This window comes from Cydia splendana, chromosome Z (assembly GCF_910591565.1).
Source record: "Cydia splendana chromosome Z, ilCydSple1.2, whole genome shotgun sequence".
Classification (NCBI taxonomy): Eukaryota; Metazoa; Arthropoda; class Insecta; order Lepidoptera; family Tortricidae; genus Cydia; species Cydia splendana.
The window spans coordinates 31,360,109-31,385,729 of NC_085987.1; the positions used below are offsets into that span (position 1 = coordinate 31,360,109).

Here is a 25,621-nt window from a genome sequence, read left to right on the forward strand (position 1 = left end):
ATAACATTTTTAGGTCGGAATTTTATTATTCACTTAAAGCATAATATTGTACCCGTTTTATGCTTCACTGTATATTACAAGTGAGTTTCGGATTCCTGTAGATATCTTATCAGTGTTGATAGGTACCTATTTGACCAAAGGTTCCTGACGACTCCTATAAAATATTAGGTACCTACTACTGTAATGGGGATTTAATTATTAATTAAGCCCCTCATGTTATATGATGGTAAATTATAACAATAATAGTGTGTGTAACGGAAGCGGAAGTCAGAAGCAGGAGACACGCCGGTGCGCGTGCGATGTTGCGGAACTGTGTCCTGCGGCACCGGCCCGCGGCCCGCGGCCGTGGCCATACGTTAGGCCGCCCTTATGTGCTTGGAATATTTTTCTCAATTCAGTTACGGCTAAAGTGACTCCTAGACGAATCCTATAAAGGCCAATCAAATTAGATAAAATGCTCCATCCCAGTTGTGGATAAATTTTGGGAGCCTTGGAAGATACATTTTACCTTTAAATGACAAAACCACTCGATGTAGAAGGAGCCCACCGTCAAAATCAATGTCACTACCAGCAAGATGGCTGTAAATCAGACACTGGTAAAAAAAATCGGATTTTAACACGATTTTACAAAAAAAAAAGAAATTCAAAGTGGCGGCCATTATTTACAATGTTTGACTACAACTTCATATTAAAGAATTTTTCGGATCCTCAGATATCAATTTTTATCATGACTAGAGCAAATTTTCCGTCGGACGTATACCGTTTTTGAACTACAAGCAAAAAACTGAAAAAGTGCACAATTTTTTCCCACAACTCCTGGAATGGAGCAAACTCTGATTACGCTAATTTAGAACCAAATGAAGGTATTAAGACGATTTCCAGCTTGCGGGGAATTAATTCCTGGAAAAATGTAATTTGATTAGCCTAATATCTATGGTATGGTACTGTTCACTATAGGTAGGTACTATACTAACATATGCATTACCTACACAGCATAGCCTGTGCCGTTGTGATCAAACTTTACTCAATTGATAGCAAGCGATCATATGAACAATTTTGTAAAATGCCTGAATAATTGAACGCTATTTTTTTAACCAATTTAAAGTTATAAAATTAAGTACCTACTACCTACCTATATTTTAACCACAAAATCAATAACCTGTAAATTAAGTACTTTCGAGTAACCCCCGTACCTATATTAGGTAATGTTTAGTATTATTTGGTAACTATGATGTTAACAAATTGTTTCGCACAGGGAAACGTCATCGGCTCCCGCAACGGGTAGCCAGTTACAGAACGAGCAAACGACTCTCCAGTGGGCGCGCGCGTCTCTGCAGGAGCTGCGCGGGCAGCTGCTCGAGCTGCGCGCTCAGCTCGACAACTCCGCGCTGTTGCGACAGCTGCACGTCATACGCAATGAGGTTAGCACGTGTTCAGCTCTACCAAAGTTACAGAACGAGCAAACTACTCTCCAGTGGGCGCGCGCGTCGCTGCAGGAGCTGTGCGCACAGCTCAACAATTCCGCGCTTCTGCGACAGCTGCACTTCATACCATAACCACGTGTTCAGTTCTACCAAACTTACTCGTAGTGACTGTGCATGAATACTGGAGCCTGAGGGCCTACCGCGAACCACGAACGACATTTTTGTTTCCTTTCGTGGTTCGCGGTAGGTCCTCTAGACACACTGTTATTTCTAAGCACTATGTAGGCACCTAGTTACAATACGACTACACTACGGCTCTCTGGCCTCGGCTACCTCTTTCTAGTAAGATATGTAATTTAAGAACTTTTTTAAACCCAAATTTTGAATAGGTACCGTAAAATCAGGTATAGTCCCTGGTGTTCACTTAATTATACGGCAAATGATGATGATGGGATTTCCTTTTGCAGAGTTGCTCCTTTTGACTCACAGATTGATGTAGGAAGGGGAGCCAATCGAATTTTTGATGCAAAATTTTGACTTAAGGGGGGCGTGCCCCCCGAAATTTGTAAAAAATGAAGTTTTGCTATGTGGTCAAGTTTGGTATCATGTTCGTGTAACTCAAGGACGCTAAATTCGTTTCTGATATTTAATTTATACGCTTTCATATAAATAATTTGAAATAAATGAAAAATAAAAATTTTCTGTTTAATTTTTTTCCGAATAAAAGCCTATATTTTTCCTATTTTAATATGCACACAAAAAATAAAAAATTCATGAAAAAGCCCTATTATTCCTCGTTATAAAAAGTATACATATGGTATATTTATTATACATTAATGTGAACAAAAAAAATTAAATGTAGACCTACTTTCGACTGCTCATTGAACAAGATACAACGATGTGAGCTACAGCTAAGCAATTTACGGCGTTTGATGATGATGAGATCCCTTTGCAGAGTTTTTAGTATACATAGTGAGTTCTTAGAACCCTTAGATCATTTTAGGAAGGAGATCCACCTTGATTTTTGATATGGTCGGGATGAAAGTTGGGGTGATTTGTCCCATATAATCATAAATTTATACAAGCACCTCTTTAGGTTTCTGCAATAAGTTTGGTGGCATTTTCGAGTAAATCAAAAGACAGAAATCATTTAGGTAATTAAATATTCAAAATACAAATTAATAATGTAAATATTGACTAATATTTAAATTATGTTCCTCCGTATAGCTACGTCCCTTAAATCAGATTACGTTGTGCACCGAGCATAAGCAATGTTAAAGAGTGTTTATAAATATATAGGCAGCAAAGTCTTTAAAATACGAAATAATGTAATTATTAGTCCATTTCTCTTTTTTTTTCTTTTAATTTATTCGATAATGACACCAAACTTAATGCAGAAACCTAAACAGATGCTTTCATAAATTTATGATTGTCTGGGACAAATCATCCTCAACCTTTCAACCACACCGCACCATAAATCCTTCCAATTAAGATTTGATAAAAACTGATAAAATACTAGATTTTAGGTATTTTATTGTACAATTCAAATGATGAACTCAAAAAATACACAGATTATCACGCAAAATTAACTATTTTACTTTTATGAATTTCTATTTCTACCATAGTTGACAAATAGTACGTATCCGCAATTAGGACCGCATCTTACAAAGTTTCTTTTTTACAAAAAAAAAGTTGAGGTGTCAGTTGATGTTCGTTATTTCCATATTATTTTAATGAAATTTATTATTACGTTTTGTTTTTGTGTTCGATTGCGGTAATTAAACTTAATTGTTTGTATATCTTAAGAAAACATGAGTGCAGGTATTAAGTGATGAAGAAGGACTACATTTTTCAAGTTGTCTAATAGGAATGTTCTCACTGCTCAGGTGAAAAATTTTGTGTACTACACGAGATCAAAGTTATTTACATCTCGTGCGCTTCTGAGTCCCTTACTACGCTCAAGATTCTAAATTAGATTCACTCGCTACGCTCGTGAATCTATTATAGAAATAGAATCTTTCGCTTGCACGGGACTCAAAATAAGCACTCGAAGAAATATCAAACTTTGATATCTTGTAGTACAAATAACTATTGAATAACGCTTGCTCACTCATGTGCCTGTACGCTGCCTGGCTGCGTGGATGCCGATTTAACGGTGTAGTAGTATTAGATACCTAGTAGTATGTATATATGCAATAGTGCATTGTGCCTACATATCTGTTAAATTACCAATAAATGGGTGCTGTAGGTACTAGGTATACCTACTTTCTCGAAGGTCTAGTTGAAATTGCATTAAATACAATATTCAAAGGAGAAAGTTTACCGCGCCAGCACGATAGTTTGCCAAACAAATAGCTCATTCACTGTTTTGTAAGTAATTAATCAATTCACTGTTTTGTAAGTAATTAATTAGGTACTCCGTAAGTAAGACTTAGTTTAAATTTTATTTAAGTCACCTATTTAAGAAGAAGGATGTTGTTTTTCGGAAATTTTACTTAACGTATGTAAGTACATTATGGTGTGGTACACGAGGTTCTCATCAACGAATTTGCATCGTAATTTAAAAATGCGAAATGCAACTGAACTGAGGCATTTTTTCAACTTGTTTTTCCTATTTGTTGCTTGTCTATATTCATAAATTTAAATTCAAAAATGCCGACTTATGTGAATAGGTCTACTCGCAACAAAGATCAGCGGGGTAAACATCGAAAAATTGTTTGTTATAGCTGAAGCAAGCTTTAGTGGAGTCATCAGACCTGGGGCAGCTGGCGCGCACGCAGGAGGCGCGCGTGGACAAGCTGGACGGCGCGGTGGGCCGGCTGCAGTACGAGGCACGGCAGGCGCGCGACGCCCGCGCCGAGCACCGAGCGCTCATCGCCTCCCTCTCCAAGGAGGTGAGTGACCATTCCATTTATAATTATTCAAGTAATCAGTCTCGTACCGTGCCCTGTGCATTCAACAGAAGGCCGACACTCGAAGCTGCGACCGAGCGCTTTGGCCGTGAAACCTAATATGCGTTTTCTTGTACGTAGCAGATACATAGTACTTACTAATCATAAACAAACTTTTTAGGCTCGTTAGAGCCCGGCACAGTGTATCATAAATTATTCTGTTTATTTTCTGACATGGACGGAAATGAAATACATTTTAGCAAGAAATGGCTACCAATAATATTTGATAGGTAGGTACGTGTACGTAAGTACTAAAACTAAGCCAGAAGAGTAACAACATATTAAAAATACATCAGTTGCTTTGCTTATCTTAAATCTGACGAACATATTGTACTTATACCGTAAAATGGGGTGAGTAGGGTCCGCGGGGAGAGTTGGGTTATGAATGGGGAGAGAAGGGATGAAAGGGGGGTGAGATGGGATTTTAAGGCTACTGCTACAAAAATAATGTATTCCAATTTAAAATGGAGCTATATGTAGTAATACTCATAATAAAAAAAAATCAATCCAACAATCTTCCAAAATCACCTTTGTATGAAAACCCAACTCACCCCAAATACGAGGGACTACGGGGTGAGGTGGGATTTCCTGTTTATCGTCAAAGTTATGAAATGGAACTACCCAAAATGAAATAAAAACTAAAATACAAACGCCCGGAACACTTATTATATATGTCGTAGTCAGATCGTATAATCCGCCGTATTACATTACGGCTAGCCGTTATCAAAAACAGGGGCGTTTTGAAATGCGGCGGTTCGACGATTAGCCGGATTGTCATTGCGATACGTTCTTCAATAAGGCGGCCAACGTTTAGCCGCATCGTACTACTATTTTAGATTGTAGAGTGACCAGTTCTTTCGGTCGCCTACGTAACCGGAGTTTGACAATGTTTGCAATTTAATTTATTTTTACCATGGTCCCACCGCACTACATGTGTTTCTTTTCCAAAACATTTCCTTCACAACTTAAATAGACGGAGCCCCGCATTGCCCTTCGGGCATCTGAAGCTACCTAACGAACCTAACCTACTTACCTACCTACGCTTTTTTCCCCAAAGTGTAATGTTTTCACGGACGTCTCACTAAATCAATAGGTAGGTAGGTTAGGTTCGTTAGGTAGCTTCAGATGCCCGAAGGGCAAACCGCTCAGAAATAGGAGCCCCGCGAACGCGGGGCTCCGTCTAGTTAAGTTGCGAAAGAAATGTTTTTTGAAAAGAAACAGTCCGACGAACTCCAGATTTGATGGACACCCCAGCGTTTGTCAGGCAGCGCCACGGGTGTTAAAAATGGGAACTAAAAACTGTCAAAGCGGCGGCTAATGACTCGCTGTATTACATTACGGCTAGCCGTGTTGAAGAACGTATGGCGCCGAATACATTCCGGCGGATTCTCATTCAGCCGCATTCAATCCGGCTAATCGTTAAACCGCCGCATTTCAAAACGCCCCTGTTTTTGAAAACGGCTAGCCGTAATGTAATACGGCGGATTATACGATCCGACTGCGACATATACACCATTCAGTTTGCATATGTAAAAATAAAATATTATCCAGATTTGAATGTCAGTTTTGCACCTACTCACCCCATTTTACGGTACAGTGTGTAAATCCAATACGGGCGATAAATTAAACCAGATATAGAATGTAATCCGTGTAATCATTAATTAAGAAGACCTAATAATGACAACATACCTAATTATTTTTTGAAAATTACCGAGGATCAATGGACTTACAGCAAACATTGCTAGACATAACATGACATGACATTACGAGATACGAGCTTTTTTGCAGTTACTTTAAAAAGCTCGCATCTCGGTGTGTTGCTTGCTGGTTGCTTGACATTGCGGGTCGAATTATTTTGTATGGTTAATATTTTCATTGTAATTTACACACTGTATATCATACATACTGCCTACATACTGTGCATAACTAGTTTTTTTTTTTTGTAGCCGAGTGCTAATTGCATATCTTTCTAGCTGTAGGTAGATTATATAATTCATATGAGAAAAATAAACCTCACCCCATACAAAAAGCTCCACACCGTCACATTTTTTTGGGACAAAAACAAGACAACCAAAAGAGTTTTGACCCACTTATCAGAAAAATAATACTATTATACTTATACAAAGCCTATGTCCGTCTGTTGTAGTCGAAACCGCACTGCACGACAATCGGCAAAAATTTAATTGATGATAAAGGATAATACGAGTATTAAATAAGAATATATACCTAAATAGGCATTGTGCATTCCTTTCGCTGGTGCAACTATAGGGGAAGCTGGGAGGCTTCCTATACGCTTTTTTGCTTTGAGCCTTGTAAAATATAAACTACATAGGTACAAATGAAACTAATGCTACTCCATCGGCCAATTATCTGTCTATATAATAACAGCGTATTACTGATTTGAAACAAAGCATTTTGGCTAATTTATAACGTTCCCAAAAAGTGAGAATTGTACGAATGCACCATTTATTTCTTTCCGGGATTCATTATTTTCTCATCTCCAGTCACTTTTTAGGCATAATAGATATCTTACTGACCCGGTTATTGAATTATTTTTATTTTTATTACTCTATCAATACGGTTAACTTGTATTAAATTAAATAGCAGTTGCGAGCTAATACCTACCTATATAGCTTATCAACTCGTTACAAACTATAAAGGTTTTCGTAATTATAGTTAAAATACTTATTTCAATAAAGCAAATGAAACGGATTAAGTTTTCCGATATTTCGACCTTTTTGCATCATCGACCTTTGAAATGTGGTACGTATCATCAGAAAGTGTGAGGTATTATTAATAACGATACAAATAAAAAAAATCTCGATTTTATCGATAAACAGCGGTGTTCTTTCCCTAAAATTGTCAAAAGCCGCACCCAAAATTCCGGGCCCTAGTTATGTAACGATAAACTTCAACCAGCAATTTAGTTTATTGTAACCCTAATATTTTTTTTGCATAGCTTTCGACTGACAGTTAAAAATTGCTACGACGTCTTGTTGAGAGTTATCAATGTACCCAGGATATAATTTAGGTGCCTATCGAAATTCTATTTATGTTACTTTGCCAACATCATTTATAAAACCATTTATCATAACTGCAAAAGCCTAATGCTCTGACCCTTTTTTAAATGTGTTCTCTAAAGATGAGCTTCAGTTCGTCCGTAGAGGACCCGTTGAACCCTCATCATCTCACAATAGGGAATCGCATCATATGAAGCATAAATTGCTGACATGATTTTGATTTTTACTAAGTAGATACCAGCTCAATACTAAGTGGTTTTGTATAGTCTAGTATAGTACGCATTTTCTTATTTTCGTTTTTTATTTAGATAGATTAAAATCCGTAATTGCCTATTTTAATTTATTGTTGGACGGAAACCTTCCTACTTGTAGTCACAAGATATACCTACGATGCGTGCTGTTCCCAAACCAATAATTGCATCAGCCGCCAGCGTAGGATAGATAGAACAAGGATGATCACTCAAATATATTATGCTTATGTACATATGTGTATCGGCAGGTCTACTGCTTTCAATGGGATAGGTAAATTGGATAGGCTCTGGTGTAGTTTGGCGAAAGTATGAAACGTTATAGAATAACGAAAATGTATAATCGAGCGATAACATCTCGCGGGGTCGATGGGAGTTTATTTCTTCCCTCCACATATACTCGTACAGTATTCAGTTTGCTTTTATGAAATTGACTATGCGCTATAGAAAATTTGATTCCTGTCACAAGGCGCGCAATTTATAAGTGGGGAATTTATGCGTGGGTTTAGACAGGCATAACAATTTTAAAACAATTAGTAGGTATATGTATGCCGTTTTGATTTCTACCAGTTTAATTAAACATTATATGTAGCTTTCAGGTTCCGTGGTGAACTTGTTAACCATTCCTACTAATTGCTAATACTATTATATCATTTATTTACATATTAGATATATACAGAGGTAGTACAGTACAATTTCTAAACTAAATTAATAACTAACTTAAATCTAAAATAGGCTTTTGAGGTATTGTACCAAGGATGCTGGCGGCATTTCCTTGTTGTATCCAATAATAGTTGTATCGCAATGCTGTCAACGTTGTGCGAGAAAGCTGCCAGCTCTTCGGTCACCAGTTGAGTTGAATTAGGGGTAAAAATTATAAATAATTAAGGACAATAAATAACTATTAGGTATTTTATTTTTTAATTAAATGTTGAACTTATTTTAACGAAGTACATTGGAAGATACATATTTAGGATAAGTACTAAATTAAATAATTATTACTAAATTAATTAATTATTTCTTCACACTTATCTTGGCAATAACTCTTAGCTATATGTACAGTGGTGAACTTGTAAAACCTGCCCTTATTACTTTAAGCGAAAGTGAATTGTTATTCGCTTTCTGACTGAACGAGCACAAAGTCACCCCGCCTAGTTCCTATTTACTGCCTTATTAAAATATGGCATACATTATGAGTTCGAGTTTGTTTGATTATAGCAATCATTATGCTACAAATTTTATTTTTCTGTATCATGTTTATAAAGTCTATTATTGTTTGTCGAGGAGTTTTAATAACAGGTGTTATCCCTCTTCACGGTCCGTGATCGTAACCGTTGGCGACCGTTGCGTTCGTAATTGAGTACCTAGCTATAATAACTTGTTCAGAGTTTGAATATCGCCAAGTTCGTAAGTTCGTAAGGTCGCACGCACTGCGAAGCGGACTCTGGGACTGGCATGGCCGGCCGATTGTTTGATGAAACGCTGCGAGCGTACTGTACCGTCTCAGAGAAATACATCGCGATGTGCTACATAATACCTACGCAATGCAATTACTGCGGCCAGATCTCTCAGTGACCGGTTTCATTATCGGATTAAGATCTTATCTTAATCAACCACTACACGGTGATTCGGGTATTTAATATTAAAAAAATTGGATACCTAAGTATTTAGGTTGGTACATATATACGTGGCGAATATTTTCCGTAATGCGGTGTATATTGTATTGCAAAGGTCAGTTAACAAAAATAACGCGCTGAAAACATAATTCAAAAATAAAGAAACTCACATACTTACAGGCATACTTTACAAGCATGAATCCTAAATAGGTACCATCGCCCGCACTGTTAGGTTAGCTGTTCATCGGTAAACCTTATTACAAAAAGTTTGTACAATAGGTACATTCTTTTTTTGGGCAGTCGTGTAATAAGTTATAGAAAAATAAATATTAACTAGGTAGAAATTAATGTAGTAAATCGTTATTGTAGGTACCTATTCGATATATTTCAGTTCAGAACAACAGGCGTTTATTTGGTTCTAAATAATAAATAGGCTTCGGGCCCGACAACCACGTTTATCAAAATAATAATGTTTCACAAAATAATATGCTTTATTCGTAATTAAAAGCACCTATATATATATATAAATGTATATAGGTACATACATACATATACACATGTACTAAATGGAACTTTCGAAAACCTTTGCGGTGAAAAGGTATTGTTTAAAAAAAATGCTTTCCTAAACCATTTGCTTACTCAGCAAAAACATATAAATAAATTATCAGCCATAAATTAAATAACCTTGATTTCGCACAGGTGGACAGCTCCTTTGACAGATCGCTATTGGAGCGTCGCGAGAGCGATACAAAACGAAAAAAATAGGGTCAGCGAACCGGGCAGCGCTCCATCTACCTATATCAATAGGTACTCGGCGCAATGCAATTACTTTTGAATGCGGATGCTCGGCCCTAAATATGAACACTACATGGGCCCAAGCACTTACTAAGTAGGTATCAAGTAGGTATACTACTAACATCCATTAGTTCCATTAAGTACCTACTTAGGTTTCTGCCAAATACTGACGGAAGTAAGTGCAAAAAGTATGCATTTCATTCTCAGGCGATGCAGGGGGCCGATTTTGAATTTCGATCGCTCGATTTCGTCACTCGATAATCTGTGGATAACGGCGAAATGCTAATTTTTGAAATACGAATCTAGTGGTACGAGTATTGACCACTCGTTTTCAATTCTATTAGTAGAATTAAAATGCCTACTACTGGAGATATTATTGAACGAAATACACGAGATCGAGCGGTCGAAATTCAAAAACCGGACCCCAGGTACGATTGTTCCTTGGGTAAAAAAAGCTGATTTGGCCCGGTAGCCACGAGATCAAAGAGAATATAATCACTACGTTCACGAGATCGTACCGGCTCCCCAGGTCCAATCTGTGCTAAATTTCTGTCTGCTCTTAGCAACTAGGGCAAGTTATATATCATTTTCGTATAATTTAGGAAATTCATTAAAAAAAATGGTTTTCGCACAAAATAACATGTAAGTAGATAATTTATTGTGACAATTTACAAACACAGTGTGGCAATTTTCATTTAAGTATAATAAATTGGACACTTTAGCCCATTTATTATATTTTCCGAAAAGCATCACATTCAAATGGTCATTCATAGGTACATTTTTTTGTCAAAAAAAAATAATTTATAGCGCATGGCGGTAACGATTTACATACAAATGGAATTATGGTAACGGAGCCACAACTCGGTCAATAAAAATGTGTCCTAGTAGCATTAGTCACTATAAAAAAAGTCAAAAAGCATTCATTATAAACAACCCAGATCACTAACAAGTTAACAACATAAACGGTGATTAAATTATCGACGCGTCAGGCGCGTGGTAAAAGAGACCCGATGATATATCCTCTCTTATATTTATATAGAATATATATATATATATATATATATATATATATATATATATATATATATATATATATAAAATTATAATTACAATAATCATTATGTTCATTAAATTAAAAATACTACATACATACTATATATATATATATATATATATATATATATATATATATATATATATATATATATAGTATGTATGTAGTATTTTTAATTTAATGAACATAATGATTATTGTAATTATAATTTTAGTCATACATTTTTTATTATTCTCAATTATGTGATGATAATATTTTATTTTTTGATGTTGACATGCGATATTATAAGAATATTATCAATAAATGAGTATGAGTAGAGCATGTGCAGCCTGTGTAGGTAAACTCAAAGACGCGAAATTGGAGCGTGTGAACGTACCACCGAACGGCACGGCGAGGATTAAGCGAAGCTTGCATTGTCGGTAAAAACCGGACAAGTGCGAGTCGGACTCGCCCACCGAGGGTTCCGTACTTTTTAGTATTTGTTGTTATAGCGGCAACAGAAATACATCATCTGTGAAAATTTCAACTGTCTAGCTATCACGGTTCGTGAGATACAGCCTGGTGACAGACGGACGGACGGACAGCGGAGTCTTAGTAATAGGGTCCCGTTTTACCCTTTGGGTACGGAACCCTAAAAACGACCCTCACACAGGCCGCGGCCGGCTGTTATTCTACCTCTAATGAAAAAACGCGAGCGAGTATAACGCTCAAATATACAGATATGGCGATATGAGCACTGTTTGGTTACGAATGCTTAGACCAATTTGTGTACTTTTTGAGTTTCCAAAACGTCCCGCTCATGGCGCGCTGTTTCTAAATCCCATACAAAAAGAGACTTAACGCAAACGCGTCACGCAAGTAGGGTTTCAGTAAAATCAGTAATCTGGCTGTTACGTATCAAACATGCAGTATGAAAGCACACCTACTTAGGTCTATCGGCCAAGAGTAGGTATAGGTACATTGTGCAACGTCCCCCACGTTGCACAATGTAAGTAAAATTTTGCTAACGAGGTCTACCTATAGATTCACGACAGCCGCAGGCTGGAGTGTGAAAATTGTGTAAAAATATTTTATACGGTTACTTATTAAATTAATAATCATAAAAATATTTTAATCGTAAACAAAACCTTAGAATAAAACAATTAAATTATAAACGTTAGTATTTTGAAAGTATGTACTTAAGTTACTCATTTTATACCTTGACTTTTAACAATTATTTTACTTAGAACCTACATGGTTCGTATGAGTTAGTGACATAATAAATAAAAAGTTATAACTCCCGTGGGAGTAAAATGGACTTTAGCTCCCGCTGCACATGCAAGAAATAGCACGCTTACTGCGCAAGTGTGATGAAAAGTCTTTTTTTCACGCTGTTCGATGTTGTTATTTTCACTTTGTGCTACCCTTCGGTACATAGCCAAATATTTAATTATCGACTGCTTCACCATCTGAGCGCTCGACTCGACTGCGAATGCTGGCATTGCGTGGGCAATAGGAACACTGGGAACACACTGCCAGCCGGTTGTGTCTTGCTGGAGGAGTCTGCACCTGGAGTCGTAACAAAAAAACTGATTACCTATCTGTAAATGTTGACGTCTTGGGAATTGATATTTGTTAAAAGCAATTCCATAATTTTAGCCATCGCATAGGTATAACTTGAAAAGCAAGTAACATTTTGGCTTTAACCGCTGTAAAACCGCAACTGCTCATGTTAGCCTAGGCCGTGTATTATGAAGTTGGTTAGAAAGGAAAATGAAACAATTATCTGGTAGATTATTTCTAGCGTCTATAGGTAGTTGCCGAGATATGGACGTTGTGTCAACTTACCTTTGTGTTAACCTACCTCGGTCTCCCCTACTGTTGACTGACTGAATTAAGTAGGTAACTTTGGTCATAGAGAAAAAAATACATAGATTGCTCACTCCATACACCAGTTTTGGGACCTAAAGGACTAATATTTTCACAGTCGACATCTAGCATCGAGTAGCGGAATTATCAGCACTGCTAAGTAGCAGTAGTAGTACTGTCAAGTGACAATAGATGTAGCACCGACCGGAAAGTCTTATGTTGTTGAGCATTAGCATTAGACTTTCCGGTCGGTGCTACATCTATTGTCACTTGACAGTACTACTACTGCTACTTATCAATGCTAATAATTCCGCTACTCGATGCTAGATGTCGACTATGAAAATATTATTCTTTTGGTACCAAAACTGATGTATGGAGTGAGCACTCTCGTCTTACTATATTTCTCTATGCTTTGGTTGACTAATGGCCTAATCTAATCTCAGGGGTAGCCTGAAGTTTGCAGTTCATAGAGCAAGGAAATCTCTCTAATTAGTGTTATTACTATGTTTATAGGTATTCGATCGGGGTGTCTGTGCCTGCCCTCCATCGTTGTGAGAGTGCCTGCAAAGGATTTGCGCAATTAATTGAAATTGTGGAGTTTATAGAGCTCCGACGTTACTTATTAAACATTACCAGTAGGCGTCCCGGTATGATAAAAAGTACCTAGTGCTATGTCGGCGGGTGATGCTGTGCTCCGTAAAAAATACTTTTCCTCTTTCAATTGTAACAATTCCACATAACATCGATCGAAAAAGCAAAGCCAAAAGGATCATGCCGAATTTGGCCTACGATTCGATAAGCATGCTGAATATACGATAAATTAAATCATATTTCTTACAATCTCATACATATATTAGATTCCAACGGACACTTCTTAGTAACGAAAATAAGTAAAAGAGAGATTAAACTAAATCAACACATCCTGCGCCATTAGATAGAATAAATGACATTTTATAAATGGACGTCTAGAGCTAATCAAAAAAGTATGGCAGCCACATTTCTACGATGTTAATAACGACGTTCTTGATACTAATAACGCTCACTTATCATGTTCTTCAAAGAAAAACATTCATACCACTAACGACATACTGTTTTAAGCACTAAGTATCAAAATTGCAAAAAGAACTGCGATACATTATAAACTTTATTTTCCAATGACTTTAACTGTAACATGCCGAACATGCCCAAATGACTTACGTCAAAAATGAATAGCAAACGAATATGGAACGAATAGAGTCTCTATGGATCGTGTTTTCATATATTAATTATTACATATTTATTTGATGGTATTGTATGAAATCTAGAAGAGCACCAATTTACAATTAGCTTTCACCAGCTTTCCCCATTGAAGCCGGATTTTCTTCTTTCAAATTGATTATAAGCTTATTTTATAAAACCTTAATTTATTATAACAATCCTGTGATTGTTACTATATTCCCTTCTCTCTCTGGAACTGAAGTAAATATGTTTACTTAAGTGATAGGTTTTGCATTTAATGCTATAACAATTTTCACTATAAAACAGCTCTAGCATACTCTATTCCGGTTCGCATGTTATATATTATTAATTTATGGAAGTCGTATTAAATGTATTATCATAGTTATTTAAAAAAAATCTATTAATCTAATTCAATTCAATTCAATTCAATTATTTATTTCAAATCCAGAGATCCATAATATTGTTAGTAGGTACAACACATCTTAAAATTAATTAAGGTTAGTGACATTAATTACAAAATATTAATAATAAACCTATCTACATACTAAAAAATAAATATAACTAGGCAACCTAAATGCACCACTTCTCAGCATCTGTGGCTGCCACATGCAGATCATTCCAGTGCATGAGCAGTGGTGCATCCATCTTACCTGCCAACGTTTTCAGGATGCTATTGGTACTGCCACACAGTCTCTGCATAAGTGACGCAACAGGCGTATAATTGCATAAAAGTCATCTGTGTGCGCCTCCGCGAACATTCCGGACGCACTACAGTGACGTGGCAGCCCCATTAGCTACCAACTCATTCGATTTTTGTTCCTTGACAGCCTTTAAACACCCAATATCATGGATATGTTTACACTATTTACGGCACCTTATTTCCTTGTAATAAGGCATAATAATATTTAACTTATCCGTACGATTATACCCATTACGGCAGAATTCCTAACCTCAAAATCGTAAAGGAATTCATTTTATAATGATATGTGAAGTGTCCGTGAATTTCTAATAACTATCGGGACTTTCATTTCATGTTTAGAGCCTGATAATATACCACCCATGTTTAGCGAGTGTTGGGCGTAACTTGTATGGGAGCGGGATGGGAGCGGAACATCATCCTTTAATATTTATGTATGTACTTACGAAATAAAAAACCTGTTTTTGAGGCGTTCGAATGCCACTTAATCGTACTACATCATAATATAATCATAAAATATCGATTCGAATAGCTAAGAATTATAGTTCGTTTTTTTTAGCATTAGAAAGAACTTGAAAGAAGGTAAGCGATCTTGACATGTCTTTTCATTGAAAAACGCTTTTTAAAAATCAATAACTATTACTTATGAAAGCAGAATTAGAATATAAATGATCGTATTAGATTCATAATTGTTACATATTTGCCGTAACTTATTTTTTAAATGTGTTTTTCAATTAAAAGACACATCAAGATTGTTTACCTTATCTAAAAATCCTTATTCTTCTAATGCTAAAAAAAACGAACTATAGTCTCTGATCGTAACGTATTTTATGTGACGTAGGTTAGGGTGGTATTCCACCTGTCCAATTTCTTGGTCCAATGTCAGTGCGTCTCACTCTCTCATTAAAGCAAAATGTGAGACGCAATACACATTGGACAAAGATATTGGATAGGTGGAATACCACCCTAAGTAAATTGTACCAATTTTATAATTTTTTTTTTCTTCATGAATTATTTATTTATTGACCCAAAAAAAACATAATAATAACAGCATAGGTACCTTCAGCACCTTGTTATAATTGGGTTTTACGCTAATTGTGAAAAAAAAGTTAAGGGCTATAAAATAATTTTCTGATCCTACTTTTTTGTTAACCCGTATGAAAAAATAATTAGGTAGGTACTTATTTGCACCCAGGCGATCGATACGCACTGTTGTTAATACGAGTGACAACTTTTATAAATCTATGTAAGACCCAAATAAGCACAATAGTAGGTTGTTAACCAAGGGATGAAATGATGCCTTTCACCCGCGTTAAACACTCTACTTTTCGTTTCAAATACGAAGAAAGTAAAATGCATGTGTTTTTTTAAACATGACTAGGTATAAATGTTTATAGTTTTTCTTGAGGGTACTTTCAATTAACAATTTACGCAAATTGAAATATGTAGATTTAAATATCGTTATTTATGGAATGGGGAGTTAAATATCAGAATGGAAATTGTATAACAAATCCATTCAAACCCAAAGGGTCTAGCAGGCTAAGCTAACAAGATTGGACCCGCAAGGGATTTGGTTGTAATTTGAGGTGCAGTAGTGGCAGGTCCTAAGAACACTGTATGCATAATATCAGCCTTCGATCTTCTTTTGTTCCAGACTTATCCATGAAAATGTCAAAATATCAAGGTAATTTTTAAACGGTTATTTCAGCTAAACCAAGCAAGCAAGAGTAACCAAATAAATTCAGAATGAAGGAGCATAAAATGGGGTTTATAATGCATATTTTTACAGACCTTCATTTCCTTGAACTTGGATGAAAAAAAGGTTTTTTTCGCTTCATTTTTGTGCCTCTTCTCGCGGAGACACAACTATCAAAAAAATACTTGATAAGCCGCAATTGTCAACTACGTATACATTTTAACACATTTTTAAAAATCATGGTGCGTCATGTCAAAAAAAAAGAAAGAAAGAAAAAGAAGACTAGAGCTAGTGCAGAAACGTATCATTTTCTGCACACCTTTTAGATATTTAGAACAACAATGACCCTCTATCAAAGCATGAGAAATGAAAAAGTGTGAGCAAGAGAAATGAAAAAGTGTTTTGTTTCTTTCTTTCTGACAAAAAACCTTGTTAAAGCATAAGTATTGTTGTCGGCCGGTTATTTTTCATTCCTAACATCGTTCTAATCGGCCTCTGGAGTACTCCAAGACGAGATATCACGGTTGAGAGCGTAAAGTTCGCGCGTAATGTGTTTAGCTTAACTTGGCTTAACCAAGTGAAGTCCCAGTCAAACTACCGCGACATCTCTCGACTCACCGCAAATAAATTCCTAACCAAAACTTGCTCTTACTGACACAATACTAAGTACTTAAAGTATAGATTATATTTTGAAAATACGTTTAAAATTTACCACGAATATTACGATGTTAGAAGTACCTATTACCACAATTTAGTGAAATTGTAACTAATATTAATATGTATATACCTAACTACAGCAAACTGAATCATAGTTTAGAAAAATGTTGATATCAACGTTTAGATTAATTAGGTACCTATTTATTTAGTTATTTAGAACAATAAATAGTTAAGTAAATTCCATAAGTAGGTACTTCCTTTACCAATTACTTATAGTCTTAGATCAGTTGTCAAAGGATTGTCTCTTATAAAATATGTTTTACCACTTCATAATAAACAGCGTTTAACTATAAATTAACTAAGTAAAAGTACTTCGATACAAAGTATAAAAATAGCTTGCATCTGCACTTGCAGCATAGATCCAGAGTGGAGAAGGTGCACGCTGCGAGCGATGCCTGCGGAACGGGTCAAGCCTCATGCCGCCGTTACCGGCCGCCATCAACTATTAACACAATAAAATAAATATACCTACAACGTTGTTCAGCTTGTATACTTACCTACCTTTATGCTTCCATGGTTATGTACCCACAAAATTACATTGAATGCTTAGTTGCTTACTAAAATAATACTTACTTAATATAAAAAATGTTGTTCAAACTAGTATCTGAGAAAAAACTGAATTAAACAAAAACATCCCTTAAATAATCAACTGCATCATTACTTAAATTTTACATAAATTAGTTATGTTCAAGCCGAATAATTTTAATTGATAATGTTTGTCATAACGATTTCACTGAACTCACTTGTTTTCTCTCACTAATCTCGGTGGGTTAATACAGTACCTAAATAAATTACTGACAAGCCAAGTTTACTAACTACAAAGTTGCGTAATTTAAAATAAAAGAGAGCAAAAATCATTGATAGTCGAATTTTCTCTTCTTCCTAAGTAGGTACTAAGTACATTTAACTGTTTATCATTCAATTTCTGATTGCGTAGGTAAATAATATTGGTACATTAGGTGTTAAATTTTTCCATAATGTCAACGTCATCGAAGTTTATCATTTCATTTGTAATATGCAACGATAATAATAAACAAAAGCAGTTTCATAAAATAATCTGTAATAGGTAGGGTAGGTGATGTGTTTCTCATTTGCTGAAATAGTTGTGGCTTGTTTGCTTTCATGTCAAGGCTGCCACCCTTGCAGACATCTTAGGTACACAGGGTGATTTTGGAACCGTGCTCTCAGGGGTGAATATGTAGGGCATACTGAACAACTTTTACTATGGAGCCAACCCCGTAATCGCGAAAACTGATGCAGTTAATAAAAAACTGCTGTCTAACATTTCGGTGAATCGTGTCAATGTTTTCTATGGAACAGCAAATTTTTATCGCTCTGCACTTACCTATGTACCTTTATATGAAGCTAGTAGCTCTGTCCGCAGCTCCGTGTACCTGGGATTTGATGTGTATTGTCACTTCCACTTCGGTATTTTTACAAATATAGTAGCCGTTTCTGCATGCCTCAACATTAGTATTGTAATTTACTTAACCGTGAAAATGTATCAGAAAGATGGATACAAAGTGTATAAGTAGGTAGGGAACACGACTTTACATATATTATAAGTGCGTTGTTCGTTCGCGCGAGTGGAATGTGCAGTCGCCGAACACCTGGCGCGAGTCATACGCTCATCGTGTCTTAAAATAAAATAAAAAGGTTTAGATTACGTATAGAGCGCACCAATGTAGTTTTAATGTGCGACGATATAAGATTGAAATTCAAACTTACTGTTTACATAATTTAAAGCACTTTAGTTGTAAGAGAGCGTTCATGTCCATATATCTGGATGGAGTAAGCAGTGGGATAGTTTCCATCGCCACATTGTTGGAAAATAGAAGAATGGTTTGGCGGAAGACTCAGCACTTCACCAGAAATACATTTTTTTTACGTACGGCTACGTAGCTTTGGTAATAAGTGAAAAGCTTCAATCAAACGTAAACTTATCAACTTATACAAGCGCAGTGCACGTAACCTAATTAATTAAATTTATTGAGAAATATGAGAGGTAAATCTCTTATCTATAAAAAGGCACACCAAACAAGGACAATATCCACCTACATTTTATTTTATGTCGTTGGTCTGTGTATGTATGTATATACCTATATACTTTATTATACATAGAAATATAAAAACACGAGAAATACAGTTACAGAGTGAATTAAATACAACAAAGACGAACTTTTTTTTTTTAAGCAAAGGTAAAAATGTACAGTCACTAAAATTTATGAAATGCAAGTTTTGAATACCTACACATTACTACAAATATACATAAATAGAAATATAACAATACAACACAATCTGTGATAATTGGAACTAATAAATCAAAAAACGTGTCGTAACTTTTTGTCAAAAAAGTACTTATCGGAATTATAAATGACTCCTAAGTCCTAAGATGTTTTCGACTGTGCCCTATACTAAATACTTACTCATATGAAGAATACGGTAATCGGTCCTTAAGTAAATGCTGTTGTTGCAACATGCACAGACAGCCAGTCGATAGATGTAAACGCCGGACGCCGCGCGAGCTGTCGGCGTGCAATGGAGACACACGGGGATTGCTGCAGCCCAGCCTCATGCATCTTGCGTGAAACCCGTTCTCGCCGGTCCTAATTGCCGCGCCGGCGATTTAGGGCAGGTGGTCAGCTGGTAACGACGAGCCACTCGTTTGATGTCATAATGGCGCCGATAAAACGGAAAAAAAAACTATTTACCTCCTTACTTTCCTATATCAAGAGTAATGCTCTAGCAGTAAGCAGTATTATTTTGATTCAATATTGTATCTCGCTTGTAATTAATTGCCACCCTGCACATGCACTAAGACCGAAATCAATAGCATAATTGTGAGATTGGAATGTGCCTCCACGTACCTGCATAGTTTAGTAATAATGTAATAAATGGCGGAGCATCTTGCTCCTGTTATTCTCGTGAATTTTACAAGTTCTCTTAATAAAACATAAATACCAAATTAATCTTGATAGGTACTGGAGTGTTATTGCTAAAATCATTTATTTTTTAAGATGGTCTCAATAAGCTGCGGTCTCTGAAAGTGATGTTGATTAACCGTGTTTTAACCGTGGTACCACGGCTTTTGTACCACAGGGGACCACGGGTATTTTTTTTTCCCCTTAGACCCACTGCACCAAAATGGGACTATGGGTAATTGAAAAGAACTGTCTTTTACCTTTTATACCTTTTATATTTGGAAGGTTATATAGGTAGGATTAATTATTACATTCTCTTACATTTAATTATTACAAACGGCGTCGTCATTTTACAAACGTGAAACGTTATGTAAATTGCCGAAAGCAAATTGCAAATTTAGTGTGTCTTCTCCAAAAACATTTGCTTCACAACGTAACTAGACGGAGCCCCGTCCTATTTCTGGGCGGTTTGCCCTTCGAGCATCTGGGTCTATGGGGAAATAAATTATCTGAGGAATGACCCGTGGGCCCACGGAAAGTTTCGTATTCAAAAAGATAACTTAAAACTGGAGCAGTGGGTCTACGGGGAAAAAAATTACCCGTGGTCCACCTGTGGTTCAAAAGCTGTGGTACCACGGTTAAAACACCATTAACGACCAGTATTTCCAAAAATAACCAATTCAAATTTTTTGATATATAAAAATAGACATACCATTTTCACAAAAAAAATAATTGATTACAAGTCTAAGTAGGTGAATTAATTTCCTTTTCAAACTGTCACATAATATTCCCTATCTAGGTAGGTATGAATACTATTCGTCACGTCAGTATTCACATATCTTTTGTACTAACAGTTTATGGACAGTTTCTGTAAGTAGGTACCTAATAATACCTACTAAAAGTATACTTTAGTAAAATTCGTCAAGGGACACAGACTTTTGGCGCGTTGCCCTGTCCTATGTGTGTCCTATCCTATAAGTAGTATACTATGGCAATATACCGATACTTACATTCAATCGACGTATATGTTTTTGTTTAAATAAAAAAAAATATTGTGAATGTACTCGCAGAACCTGCCTAAGTACCTAGGTATTCACTGCGTGGAAATCATTCATTCGAAACACACATAATGCTGAAATTAGTCCGCGGAAATGAAAAGTGGAGCCATGGAGGGGATGCATAGTCATTTCCTTGATGAAAACATGCCGTCACGTCACCCTGCCCTGCCTGTGGCATGCATAATCCCTTCTTGCTTTGTGTTCGCGGTGGCGCCTTAAAGCTTCAACGTTTTCATTTTCATATCGGAAAACTTTTATAAATACCTCTTTTTTCATTTGCGGAAATTCTTTCTTCCATCTGTTTAATTTTCTTTTTATAAATATATGTAACCTACCTATTACTTTTTTATGATTCTTGAACAGTACCTATTAATGCATGTGAGATGAATAGGACAACTGTGCGGAAAGAGAAGAGTCGTGGAACCCAATACATTCCACGACTCTTCTCTTTCCAAACATACTCTATTTGAGAGTTAACTACCTCAGTTTCTATTTAATTGCGTTTGTTGATTAAGTAGTACCTATGTACTTAAATTCAGGATTAGTTTGTAAACCATACGATATAGAGCGTAACTAAGTAAAATGTTATTTTAAATGTCAAACTTCTATGAAATTATGACGTATAAAATAACACTTGCACTGCGTGGGCTATCAAATCCGCTGCAGACTTTTTTTGGTCCGAATCTAGGTACTTACGTTCCGTATTTTACATAGGTACAAAAATATGTGAATACTGACATGACGAATAGTATTCAGATACCTACCTAGATAGGGAATATTACCAGCGATAATATGTTACACAACGAAGGCCGCAAAAATATCTGACACGATCTTGTTTGTAGAGCCATAAGAGCGTGTCATATATTTTTGCGGCCTTCGAAGAGGCACATACTATTGCAGGTGACTGTACATTATGTACCTACAGATTATACCACTACATAATTTTATTAGTGATGTACCGACTATTGATTTGGCCGACTAGCCGACTAATCGGCGCTCGAATGGCCGATTAGTCGGCCGACTAGTCGGCTAGTCAGCCAGATCATTAGTTTTGTATAAGTTCTGGTGAAAAACAATAGTTTTGCTCCTTTGGTTGCGCTATTCATTATAATTTAGCTTGGCTAAAAGGTGCTCTCTAACGGTTCAAAGACCTATCACAAGAATCCTCGTTCAATTTCTGTCTTTAGTTCTTTTATTTTGCGATCCTGAGCAGACCGTCAGTACAGCTCGTAGGAAGTATTTCCAAAGCTCTACTTCCCGTACGTAGTCACCAGATAAGAACCTATCCCATATGGTCAGCGTCTTTACGAGTAACGTGCCCTGACTAAGTCTCTAAATTTTGCAATAACATTAATAGTTCCTCATGGCCCCACCATAAAAAAAAAACAAAAACTGAATAATAAGTAATTAAAAAAATTTACTATCGAACTTGCACATCGACCTGTAGAGGAAAACACCAGCCCACCAACATATGACAACGATCAAACGGTCAATTATGTATATGAACAAAAGTTTTCGTATGCACCCTGAATAGGTATTTTAGTAAAATAAACAGAAAACATATGGTAAATATTAACTGTTGATTTCTTGTTTTTCTTTTACTAATAAAGTGCTGACTAATCGGCCATTTTTGCCGACTAGTCGCCGACTAATCGCCGACTACACATGTGGCCGGATAGTCGGCTTTCCCGACTAGTCGGTACATCCCTAAATTTTATACTATCACCAATTATCTTAGCAAATATTCTGAAGCTTCGAAAATGGCCCTTCGTACAGTTTAGGTGGGTAGTTTATTCTTATCCCTCCTAAACATCGTGTGTTACTCGAGTGTAATTATTATGAGGCCGTTCTATCTCGGGGCGGGGATACCGTCACCGGCTCGGCTGGCTGAGTGTGCATTATTCAACCTTAAACAGCGTCGCCCCGAAGTGCTCGCAGGACGGCGGCTCGGCATCCTGTGCAAACTTTTGTAGTGTACCTACAGCGCTTTGTGCAAAGCGTACTCGAACTACGAGGGAGCAGGCGGTTTCGGCTTAATATTATGCTTTTGAGTTGAAAGGATTGTGCAGTGCCGCGACGATGATCTTTTTTTTTAATTTTGCTCATGTAGGAACTACATATTTAATTTTAACTGTTAAAAATATGGGTCTTAGTACTAAAATTTTAGTCATAGTCATTTATTTATAATATTTTAAATATTACACGTCAAGTTATTCAAGCATTTCTGAGTTATTATATAACAACTATCAAAAAAATTTTGTTTTAAAAGATTATGTTTATTCCCAGATTAAAACGAAGCAGATGGAGGAACTAAGCACTGCCAATTACAACGATGTGTACGATATCCACGAAGTGAAGGAAGGCGAGCCGAAGCCGGCCCACAGCCACAAGTACCGGCACAACAAGATGGTGCACGCGCAGATCTCACGCCTGGCGCGCACCCAGGACCAGCTCGACGAGTTCCAGCAGAGCTTGCAGACGCAGCTGCTCGACGTGCAGCGCCGCCTCGACCGCTTCGAGGAGCCCAACTGGAACCTTCTCTCTGCAAAAGTCGAATTCCTAGAACTGGACACTAAAAACCTTAGGGATGAATTAAAGAACATCACTCAAAGCGTATCCGATTTCGACAAAGTACACGCATCGATGTTAGAATTGCGTGAAGATGTTGAAAGCATCGAGAATAAAGCTGATAAAACTATTCCGGAATTTAGGAAGGAGATTTCGAAACTGGACATTAGTTTTGCACAGGTAAGACCTGTCATCATTAATATTATCGTCTCACTTGTTTCTTCTATCTTGGTGGAGTTGGTCGAATTATTAATATGTTTTATCTGTTGCACAGCTTACCGCCCAGTCTTCGTATCTTAAAGAAGACCAGGAGAACCTGCGACAGTCGGTGAAGGCGATCGCCGTGAGCGTGAGCAACGCCGTGGACCGCGCCGAGCTGGACCGCGTGCTGATCAAGCGTATCAACGACTCCGTCGCTGACCTCACCACCAGATCCAAGGAACATTACTATAGACTAAACGATCACATCCTTAAGGTTAGTAACTATACTTTCCACTTTATTTTACGATAATAATAACTCAGGTAAATTTAAAATGCCTGTGTAGCTGCACTATACATACAAACTTTCATAATTATAAAATTTATAAAGTAGCATCACTATCTCAGTCATGTCAGATACCTTGTTTACGTACCTTTTAAATATCAATAACGTATTGTTGCAGAGTGAGGCCAGCCATGACATGAATATCACCGATACCATTCCACTGCCTGAACTGATGGGAGAGGTCAAAGAGCTACAGCCCGTTCAACGAGAATATGAAGACTTGGTAAGCCAACTGCCAAAGGACTGTTACAGTATATCCGGCCCGGCCGGCACCTATCTCATCCGCCCGGGCAGCACGCCTCTGGACACATGGTGTATAAACGGGAGCACTCTGTTGCAGCGACGATACAACGGCTCGATTGAATTTAACAGAAAATTCACAGAGTACGCCCACGGTTTCGGGGACCCGACTTCTGAATATTGGCTCGGACTTCAATCCATGCACCTGCTGACAGCCGATAATTGCTCCTCAATGAGGATCGACATGACCGATATCTACGGAGGGGTCTGGTATGCCCAGTACGAGCATTTCTCGGTGGGAAGCGCCGACACGGGTTACGTGTTGGAAGTGAGCGGGTTCAAGGGCAACGCGAGCGACGCCTTCGAGTACCAGAACCACATGGAGTTCTCAGCCATAGACCGCGACCGCGACATCTCAAACACGCACTGCGCCGGCAACTACGAGGGCGGCTGGTGGTTCTCGCACTGCCAGCACGTCAACATCAACGGCAAGTACACGCTGGGCCTCACGTGGTTCGACTCCTCGCGAAACGAGTGGATCGCCGTTGCCTCGAGCGAAATGCGGATGTACCGCCGACCCGGCTGTACTTAAACTCAGCCGCTCCACAACATAAATTATATTCATATTATTGTTAGACTAGTAAAAATCGCTAAGGATTGATATTGTTTATAATAATTGAAATGTTACCAAAGATAGCGCTAGTAGGAAAACAATGGCACTTACTTAATTTTCTCATATTCATATTCTTATTTACTTTTACTATCAGAAGGCGTACCTATACATCTGTTTAGGTGTTTTTTCGTATCGTATTTGTAAAGTCAAAGTATGGTAGGTAGAAATTCTCAGGGGAGGGATATTGTTATTAGCTTGATAATATTGCTTAATAAAAATAGCATGATACTTAGGTACCAAACATAATCATCCCTTAATAGTATCTAAATAAATGAATGTCTAATTTAAGAAAGTTATTTAAATATTTTTAAGCCTCCTTTGTTATAGTGCAAC

The 25,621-nt window shown here is 37.0% G+C and overlaps 1 protein-coding gene across 1 annotated transcript in view; it reads left to right on the plus strand.

Annotated features, from left to right (window-relative positions):
• Nucleotides 1-25,409, plus strand: part of LOC134804776 (protein scabrous) — a 35,903-nt gene extending 10,494 nt beyond the window's left edge. The window contains exons 2-6 of the mRNA XM_063778005.1: nt 1,256-1,421; nt 4,151-4,318; nt 23,550-24,011; nt 24,106-24,306; nt 24,494-25,409. Of these exons, the coding sequence (XP_063634075.1) occupies nt 1,256-1,421; nt 4,151-4,318; nt 23,550-24,011; nt 24,106-24,306; nt 24,494-25,207 (1,711 nt within the window). The 3' untranslated portion in view covers nt 25,208-25,409. The remainder of the gene's footprint in view (nt 1-1,255; nt 1,422-4,150; nt 4,319-23,549; nt 24,012-24,105; nt 24,307-24,493) is intronic.
• Nucleotides 25,410-25,621: the final 212 nt, after the last annotated feature.